The 10456-nt window shown below is 51.5% G+C and overlaps 1 protein-coding gene across 1 annotated transcript; it reads left to right on the plus strand.

Moving 5' to 3' along the window:
• Nucleotides 1-694: 694 nt before the first annotated feature.
• Nucleotides 695-4030, plus strand: LOC132578977 (uncharacterized protein K02A2.6-like; the record flags this gene model as incomplete). The annotated part of the gene is made up of 4 exons (XM_060249130.1): nucleotides 695-1024; nucleotides 1577-2689; nucleotides 2819-3258; nucleotides 3418-4030. Coding segments are annotated over 4 exons (2496 nt in total), but the record flags the coding sequence as incomplete, so codon positions are not given.
• Between the last annotated feature and the right edge of the window lie 6426 nt (nucleotides 4031-10456).

The following is a 10456-nucleotide window of genomic DNA, read 5'->3' on the forward strand; positions in this document are numbered from 1 at the left end:
AGCTCTGAGAGAACTGTGACTAACCCACAGTCACACAGCAGCTGCATGTGGAGGAATGTGCAATCAAATGCGGTTCTCAAGATTAGAGTCCACCATGCTTAACCACTACACCAAACTGGCCCTCACATTTGTCCCCTCTGTAAATTGTCCCTTATTTTAAGGTGCCACAATTATTCAACAGACTGTTGGTATTCATCACTATGGATGGTCTCAGGATTTGAAGCATCTGTTTAGAATGTAGGCTCAGGGGGCAGGGCTTGGGGACTTTTGGCTTATATATTTAGCCAAGTGCCATGTACATTAAGGGTACTAGCGGGGGGGGGGGAGTTTGTAGCAAGAACTTCTTTGCATATTAGCCCACACACCCCTTGTAGTGTATCAAGAAATGTCATGCGACCCGACGGGGGGGGCAACTGTCCCCGCCTATCTCCAGCTGTGGCGGGAAGTTCAACGGGGCTGGATTGGCCCAACCAACCCAGTAGGCTGTACCCGGGATTGTACATAAGCGGGACCCGGCCCGCGTGTTCGCTCTCTTGCAACGTGCTCCTAATAAACTATGTTGCCCTACTCTCGTCTCCGCTTCGAGTACGTTACACTGGCGACGAGGATGGGATTCTAGCCGCAGCGGCTACGACGGAGATCTGGGCAACAAGCGACTGTCGCCGCCATCATGGCCAACCAAAGCGGAATCACCGGCTACCTCGAGCCCTTCGACCCAACCAATCCAGAGGGATGGGAGTCCTACGCGGAGCGGGTCGAGTTCTACCTCCGGGCCAACAAGATCACTGACGCCGGAGCGAAGAGGGACGTTCTCATGAGCATCTGCGGGCCTGCCACGTTCGAGATCGCCAAGGGTCTCTCGGCACCCGCCCGTCTGGCAGAGAAATCCTACGACGAGATCATCCGACTCCTCACGGGACACTTCTCACCACAGCCTTCGCGGGTGGCTCGCAGGTTCCTGTTCCACAAACGGGACCAGATCGCGGGCGAGTCCGCCGCAGACTACCTGGCGGCCCTCCGTAAACTCGCCGGGAACTGCAACCTCCCCCAACTGGAGGAAGCCCTGGCGGACAGATTCACGTGGGGCCTCCGCGACGAGAGGCTCCAGCAGAAGCTCTTCGCCAAAGAAGAGCTTACTCTCCAGGCCGCCTTCAGCGAAGCGGTGGCATGGGAACGAACCGCACGAACGTTTCCCCGGGCCAAGATGGAAGCTGCCCACCACGGAGAGCTGGACCAAGACGGCCCCGAGGAGGAGGAAGCCCATCAGCTACGCCGCCCAGCCGGGCCACCCAACAGAGCGACCCAACGCCCCCGAGCGACCGACCGGCCACCAGCGTCGGAGAGAGCCCCGGCCACCAAGTGCGCCAGCTGCGGCGGCCCCCACGAGCGGAGAGACTGCCAATACCGGACCTGGGACTGCAGGAGCTGCAGAAAGACCGGCCACATTGCCAGGGCTTGCCGAGCCAAGCCCAACCGCAGGAAGCCGACCACGTACCACGAGTCCGCGGAGTCCCACGCGGTAGACTCCACGTCCCTACAGGTACTGAACTTGCCCCACGATTCCCCCGATAAAATCAAAGTGGCGGTCCTTATAGAGGGGAACCCCTGCCAAATGGAGGTGGACTCAGGGTCCTCCATTTCCCTTATTGCGGAAGAAACCCTAAGAGAACTGTGTCCCCGCCAGCGGCTGCAACTTCGGCCGGCAGACTTCATACTCCGGGACTTCCAGAAGAACCCGGTGCAAATTGCGGGGTGGGCGCGGGTACAAGTCGAGCGGGGGTCCTTCCACGGCCCGCTGGACATCCTGGTGGTTAAGCGCCAGCTGGCCACCCTGCTAGGTCTAGCCTGGTTCAAACCCTTGGGAATCCGCGTGGAGGGGGTGGGCCAGACCATAACGCCCCGGGGGTTCGGGGAGATTTGCAAGGAATTCCCCGAGGTATTCGATGGGTCCCTAGGGAGCTACCGGGGGCCGCCCATCTCCCTGCCCCTAGACCCCACGGTCAGACCGATTCGGCTCAAGGCCAGGAGGGTTCCGTTCGCATTGAAACCTAAGATCGAGGCAGAGTTAGACCGCCTCACGGCACAAGGCGTCCTGGAGCCGGTGGACTACGCCACCTGGGAAACCCCCATCGTTACCCCCATCAAGCCAAACGGGGAGGTGCGGATCTGTGCCGATTATAAATGCACCATAAACAAGGCACTACAGGACAACCCCTATCCAGTGCCGGTGGTGAGCCATGTCCTGGCCGCCCTAGCGGGGGCTAGGATATTTGGGAAGCTAGACCTGGCCCAGGCCTACCAGCAGCTCCCAGTAGACAATAAGACGGCGGAGGCCCAAACGATCGTGACCCACAGGGGGGCTTTCCGGGTAAAGAGGCTTCAGTTTGGGGTTAGCGTCGCTCCGGGGATTTTCCAGAGCCTAATGGACGCTCTCCTTAAAGGGATCCCAGGAGTCCAGCCGTTTTTCGACGACGTTTTAGTCGCCGCCCCGGACCCCGAGGAATTCGGCAACCGCCTTCGAGAGGTGCTCCGCCGGTTCCAGGCAGCGGGGCTCAAGGTCAAGAGAGAGAAATGCTTGCTGGGGGTTCCACGGGTAGAGTTTCTGGGGTTCGCCGTTGACGCAGCAGGAATCCACCCCACGGAAGAAAAGACCCGAGCCATCGTGCAAGCCCCGGCTCCCACTTGTAAAGCGGAGCTCCAAAGCTTCTTGGGGGTGCTCAACTTTTACCACTCCTTCCTCCCCCACAAGGCAGCCCTGGCGGAGCCCCTTCACCGGCTGCTGGACAAAAAAGCCCCTTGGGTTTGGGGCAAACGACAGGCCGCGGCGTTTCAGGCGGTCAAGGACGTCCTGGTGTCAAATGCGGTGCTCCACCATTTTGACGAGGCCCTCCCCGTCATCCTGGCCTGCGATGCGTCGCCGTATGGGGTGGGAGCAGTCCTGGGGCACCAGCTTCCGGACGGGAGGGAGGTACCGGTCGCATATTACTCCCGCACGCTCACTTCAGCCGAGCGCAACTACGCGCAGATAGATAAAGAGGCCCTGGCAATCGTGGCAGGGGTCCGAAAGTTCCACGAGTATCTATATGGGAGAAGGTTCACCATTGCCACGGACCACAAGCCCCTCTTAGGTCTACTGGCCCCAGACCGACAAACCCCCCAAATACTCTCACAGCGCGTGTTGAGGTGGAACCAATTCCTCAACTCATACACGTACACACTGGTTCATAGGGCCGGCAAGGCTATGGGACACGCGGATGCGCTTAGCCGTTTGCCGCTTCCGGAGACGGGTCCGGACCCCGCACCCGCACACCAGGTCATGATGATAGAGAGCCTCCCAGAGCCGCCCCTCCACGCAACGGAGGTGGCCAAGGCCACCCAGAAACACAAGACACTGGCACGGGTGCTCGACTGGGTGGTGAGGGGGTGGCCAGAGGGAAACATGGGGGAAGAATTCAAGCCTTACAAGGCGAGGAGGGAGGAATTAGCCGCACACAAGGGCTGCATACTTTGGGGCAGTAGGGTAGTGATTCCACCTCCGCTCCAAAAGCGTGTCCTAGAATCCCTACACGAGACTCATCCCGGCATAGTGCGAATGAAGGCTCTGGCCAGGAGCTACGTCTGGTGGCCGGGAATGGACGGGGAGATCGAGGGCTGGGTCCGCGGGTGCCAGACCTGCCAGGAATCCCGGCCCGAGCCGCCCAGCGCCCCCGTCACTAGGTGGGAGTCCACCCGGAAACCATGGTCGAGACTCCACATCGACTTTGCGGGCCCATTCCAGGGGCAGACCTTCATCATAATAGTGGACTCCTACACCAAATGGCTGGAGGTCATCCCCGTAGGGTCCACCTCGTCCACAGCCGCGATCAGAGCTCTGCGCAGGGTCCTATGCACACATGGCATCCCGGACACCATAGTCTCTGATAACGGGGCCGCCTTCACCTCAGCCGACTTCCAGGCGTTCCTGCAAAGATACCTGATCAGGCACATAAGGTCGGCTCCCTTCCATCCGGCCACCAACGGCCAGGCGGAGCGGATGGTCCGCACAACAAAGGAGGCCCTCGGCCGAATTGTACAGGGGGACTGGGACCACAGGCTGGCCGCGTTCCTCTTCGATAATCGGATCACCCCTAACCCGGTCACAGGAGTCAGCCCGGCTGAGCTCCTCATGGGACGCAAACTCATAACCCGGCTGGACCGGCTGCATCCCGACCGGGCTTCAGACACCCGCGGGAGCCCCGAAGTCCGAGACGCCGCCCGGGGCTTCTTCGCGGGCGACCCAGTTTTCGCCCGAAACTATGCAAGGGGCCCCGATTGGGTGGCGGGGCGGGTACTGAGGGTAACCGGGTCCCGCCACTACGACATATCAACGGAGGGGGGCCAGGTACTACGGCGGCACATTGATCAGTTGAGGCGCCGCACCCTTCCGGAGGCCCCCACGGACACGGACGAGGCTATATCCAGCGAGGAGCCTAACGGAGACCGCCTAGATGACGCGATCCCAACATCCGTGATGCGGGCGCCGGAGGTACCGGAACCGACCGAAGCCGAGGGATCCGCGGAACCGGACGGGCCGCCCCCGTCCACTCCAGGACCTACCGAGGCACCATCCTCGGCGGCCGCGCCGCCGCCACCGGGACCCCCCAGACGGTCCACTCGGGAGCGCCGGCCCCCCGCATACTTACAGGACTTTGTACATTAACCAGGGGGGGAGGGGTGTAGTGTATCAAGAAATGTCATGCGACCCGACGGGGGGGGCAACTGTCCCCGCCTATCTCCAGCTGTGGCGGGAAGTTCAACGGGGCTGGATTGGCCCAACCAACCCAGTAGGCTGTACCCGGGATTGTACATAAGCGGGACCCGGCCCGCGTGTTCGCTCTCTTGCAACGTGCTCCTAATAAACTATGTTGCCCTACTCTCGTCTCCGCTTCGAGTACGTTACACCCCTGATGTAGCCAATCCTCCAAGAGCTTACAGGGCTCTTAATACAGGGCCTACTGTACGCTCCAGGAGGATTGACTACATCAGGGGTGTGTGGACTAATATGCAAAGGAGTTCCTGCTACAAAAAAAGCCCTGAGTACTAGGAAAGTAAATAATTTTTATTGTTGATAACAACAGCAATCTTACTATAAGTGTATTATTATGTATAAAGGTAAAGGTAAATCCCCTATGTAAGCACCAGTCGTTTCTGACTCTGGGGTGACATCGCATCACAACATTTTCATGGCAGAAGCTCTGCTCATGACCTTTGTTCGATCCCGGCGGACGCTGGGTTCAGGTAGACGGCTCAAGGTTGACTCAGCCATCCATCCTTCTGAGGTCGGTAAAATGAGAACCCAGTTTGCTTTGGGCGAAGTGTACATGACTGGGGAAGGCAACAGCAAACCGCCCCGTTTTAAAAAATGTCTGCCTTGGAAACATTGTGATGTGATGTGACCCCCAGAGTCGGAAATGACTGGTGCTTGCACAGGGGACTACCTTTACCTATTATTATTATTATTTAAAATGTATTGTGTACAGCCATTGGCCATTACAACTTTACAGCAACTTACAAGTTAAAAACAGTCAAGGACTCTAAAATTAACACATTCAGATTTGAATTACTCACAATCTTAGTTACATACAGCATCCCAGCAATTCCATAATCAGGCCCTAATTGTCAAGTTAACCACATCATTTTACTGTCTACCTGGGTACTGCCTTTGCCCTGATTTTGCTAGCAGCCAAAGCAAAAAGTGCTACCTTATAAAAGACCTTATTATGTATCCTGTTACCTGAATGCCAGAATTTGTTTATATTAAAGATTTCAAACAGTTCTTGTTGCTTGACAGTAATGAGGACGGGAAGCTTTTCTAAGGCTGAGATTCTTGGGAATGAGACTTCTGTTGCAAATACATAATGTATAACAGGGGTGGCCAACGGTAGCTCTCCAGATGTTTTTTGCCTACAACTCCCATCAGCCCCAGCCAACATGGCCAATGGCTGGAGCTGATGGGAGTTGTAGGCAAAAAAATCTGGAGAGCTACCATTGGCCACCTCTGAATAACATTCTAAACAATTTAGATCCACAGATAACAAACCCCTGTTGACATAAAGGCAGGTCAGTCAAGGAGAACTCTCCATTTGCCATTACCACTATTTGTTTAATATGATTCAAAAAATCCATTTAGTGGGTCATGTAGTTACTCTCAGAAATCGGCTTCAGATTTCAAGTCACAATGATCAAACCTTATTCCAGTTTCTTAGGGTTCTGGGGCAGGGAATTTGTAGGTTACATCCTTGCTATGATTGGTTTTGAAAAATGAAATGGGATTCACTGCTGATTCACTTTGATCCTTGGGAAGATGGATATTACCATCCCCTTTCAGCTTCCCATGCAGCTGCAATGCAAACATCCAAGCATATCCTTGACTTCTTGGACCAAAGCCAGTGCATGTTGCATCTGGGCAACCTGAATAGTTTATCACCAAAGCAGGCATGATCTTGTAGGTCACATGCCATGAATGGCAAGAAGAATTATGCTCTCTGACTCACTGCTTTCCCCTTGCTCTTCAGCCTCGGATCCCTTGCTGTCTAGCGACTCTCTAGATGTGCTCTGTGAAGATCCATATAACTGGCCAAAATGATCCACTGAATAAATACTTTCCAGTTCCTCAGAATGAAAGCTTTCGGAGGAATGGCTTTTGTAAATGTGGCTGATGGACAATTGAGTCACAATGTTTTTGGGTGACGGAGTCCTTGGTGGACTGGGCTTGGGTGCTGTTATTGCTTGAGGTGGCTGCTGTTGAGAGGCAGTCAGTGGCTTGGCTTGGGAAGGGGTCTGAAGAATCCTCCTTTCCATATGGCGTGTCTGGATGGCAAAAGACTTCGTTTCCTTCATCACGGTCCTTAAAAGTAAAATAATGAAAACTTGTATTGGTTTTGGTTTAATTCAGCTCTGTGTAGAGATGTGAGGGCCTGGAGGAAAAAACAAAGAAACTGAGGGGGTGGGGGGTGTCCCCTCCAAATGTTTTTTTTTTAGGGTAGCTCTTGAGGGGAACCTCCTGTGAAATATTTTTCTTTTCCATTGAGAAAAACCTTGTCTTACAAAGCATTTTATGCCTTCCAAATCTGTAACATGAAAATGTCTGAAGACTTTTCCAATGGAAAAATTGAGAAATCTATGGGAGTACTGGGGGGGACACTGTCCTATTGTGTAGACACATACAATATTTTCCTGATTTTAAAAATGTAAATATTTTTGGCAATAATAAATTTGTCACAGTGTGTTTAATTATACTATATTTGCAATGTTTCTTATAGATGAAAATATTGATATTTTTTAATTCCATAAATATACCAAACAGTACATTTTTAAATGTTTATTTATTATTTATTCATTACTTTAAATTTCTATCCCGCCCTCTCTGCAAGCGGACTCAGGGCAGCTTTAACAAAATGTTAAATTATAAATTAATCATTTCACAGTATTAAATCAGTAAATGAAGTTTCAGTTTGATAGAAAAATCAACATATATATTTCTATTTTTCTTAAAATTCCCATGTCCCTCCCCCCCAAAAAAAATTCTCATGCCCCCCATACCCCCTGGTTTCAAATCCCCAGAAATTTTACATCTCTAGCTTTGAAGTCCCTGGAATTCCTTGTTTATGAAGGCAAAGTGTTATCCTTTAAGGAGTAATACCCTCTGAATCATGATTACATGAACCTTTACAGACTTTGCTGGCTATTCAAATTTGTTTTTAGATTGCTGGGTGATCGATGTATGGATTGTTGGATCCAGCAAGCTTTTCTACTCCCTCTCAACCAGTTATTCTCTGTATTACAGTCCTGTCCCACATAGCATTTGTCCAGGTAGGCCTCATGATCTTCAGTGCAGCCTCATGGGAAGCAAAGCAGACTCTCTGCTCCCTTTTGCACCAGCAACCAAGCTGACAGGATCCAACCCACTATAATAAAATATAACCATAGTAGCACATCATGTTCAAGGAAGGTAAAAACAGAATGAGCAGTGATCTCCTTAGTCCTTGATTCAAATGCTGACTTTGTTGCTAACTTGCAAGCAGCCTTAGGCATCTTTCTCTCTCTCTCTCTCTCTGTGACTCCCGTTTGCAGTGTGGAGATAACAATACTGAAGATCCAATATCCAGTTTACAGTTCATTGTTGAGGTCACAGTGCGACACCATCACTGAAAAGAGATCGGAACCAAGGACTAAGCAGACCACTAGAGAATCTAGGTCCTCTGAATGAATTACATACACACCCACACACCCACAAAGAGCCTTTGTGATTCAAAATATTGATGGAAAGGTACATGCATTAGGAGTGTGCATTCGGTTCGGCTGAACTGAATAAACCTCCAAATTCCCCCTGATTCAGAAGTATACAGCGCCGTATACTTCCGAATCCAATTGGAAGCCATTATATGGGAGCCATATATGGCTCCCCATATACTTCCGAATCAATATTCGGAAGTATATGGAAGTCCATAGAAAAGGCGGGAAAGGAGCTTCTACATCTTCAGGGGAGCTGCTTGCCTCCTTTCCCACCTTTGGAAGCGTTTTCCCACCCCTCCCATAGCACCTCTGGGATCAGGGAGGAACGGGGAGAGGAGCCCCAGCAGCCAATCCAAAATGCATGCTTTGCAGGGCTGTTGTGTAGCTGATGGCTGAGCTAATCCCCCAGCCATCAGCAACATTGTTGTTATTTTGTTTTCTTGGGTATCCAAGTAAACAGTGTTCTCTGGCCAATCACAGAGCAGTGGTATTTTTTGAAACTGCTCTGTGTAGGGCCAGAGGACCTTTTTAAGGAGTCTGCCTGGCTGGACTCCATTCCATTACTGCTGTGTTGGTGTTGGTGTGTGAGAGAGATTGTGCTGCACTGGCCCTTGGCCTCAGCTGCTGCTGCTCTCTCTCAGCCTTGCCTGACCTGCCTGGAGAAGAGAAGACATCTAAGGGAAGACAGTCTTGGGGTTCTTGCTTTTATTTTAGCTAGTAAAAGGACTTTTTAAGACTCAGAGCCCCTTTACTTATCCAGATTTGGGTGGGTGGGTACTGGGTAGCTTATTTGGGGTTAGGGTTAGGATGTTCTGCTGGGGGTGGGGGCCTGGGGGGTTGCCAATTTGCCTATATCTTACTTTAGTGAGAGGACTTTTAAAAGTTCAGTGTCCTTTTACTTTTCCTGATTTGGGTGACTTGGATTTCTTGGGGCTAGGGTGAAGGTTTTTTGAGGGTGAGGGGTTGGTAAAGTTCCTGTATTGTTAAAAGTCAAGTTTTTTACTGTTTTAAAAGGATTCTGTGTTTGATTTGTTGCTGCTGTGTTGTGTTGCTGTTGTTCCTTTTCTCTTCTGGTTCTGGTTCTTGGCGGCGGGGGGTGCTGTTTGGCCTAATTTTCATTGTTTAAAAGGTCACTTTTTAAACAGTTGAGTTTGTTGGCCTTTTTTCAGTGATTTGGATCTGTTGTTGTTGGTTTTGCATCCTGTCCTGTTGTCCCTTTTCCTGGTTCTGGGTTGTTGTTGTTTTTTTATGGGGGGAGTGTTGTTGACTGATTTGACCTGAGGTTTTTTATTGTTTAAAAGGTCACTTTTTTGAGTTTCTTGGCCTTTTCTCATTTGTTTGGATCCGTTGTTGTTGGTTTTGCATCCTGTCCTGTTGTCCCTTTTCCTGGTTCTCGGGGTTTTGGGGTGGGGGGGTGGGGGGGGAAAGTTATGTTTCTTTCTGTCACATTTTGTTTTTTTTAAATTACCTCTGGTTGGTGTGTGGGCTGTTTTTATAGAGTTATTTTTGGAGTCTAGGGTGCTTTCAGTTTGGCTAGGGCCACTAAATAGACTGCCCCACTAATAAGGGTGTTTTTAGGGATTGTGTTTTTTGAAATTTAAAAAAAAATTAATCCAGTTTAGGGCTTTATCTTCTTTCAAAATTCAACTGGGCCAGATAGGGGTGATTTTAAAAGATTTTAGGTTTCTCATAAAAGGCAGCATGACTACTAGGTCACATCAGGCTAGAGAGGCAATGGCGGCGTACTCGTGACGAAGCGACTAGAACATCTTATAGGAAGTTTATGAAGTCCTATGAGATGGCAATCAAGACCGCAAAGAAAACATACTTTGACCCGGCCGAATTGGCACACTATCGACCGGTCTCAAATTTGCCCTTTTTGGGCAAAATTATTGAGAGGGCTGTGGTGTTGCAGTTACAAGACTTTTTGGAGGACGCTTCCACCTTAGACCCATGCCAGTCCGGCTTTCGCCCGGGCCATGGGACGGAGACAGTCTTGGTCGCCCTCATGGATGACCTCCGACGACAACTGGATCGAGGCGGCTCGGCAGTATTGCTGCTGCTAGACCTATCGGCTGCGTTCGATATGGTCGACCATCGGCTGCTGACCCGCCGCCTCGCCGATGCAGGAATTCGGGGGCTAGCCTTACAATGGCTCTCCTCCTTCCTGGAAGGTCGGGGA

This window comes from Heteronotia binoei, chromosome 11 (genome assembly GCF_032191835.1).
Source record: "Heteronotia binoei isolate CCM8104 ecotype False Entrance Well chromosome 11, APGP_CSIRO_Hbin_v1, whole genome shotgun sequence".
NCBI lineage: Eukaryota > Metazoa > Chordata > Lepidosauria > Squamata > Gekkonidae > Heteronotia > Heteronotia binoei.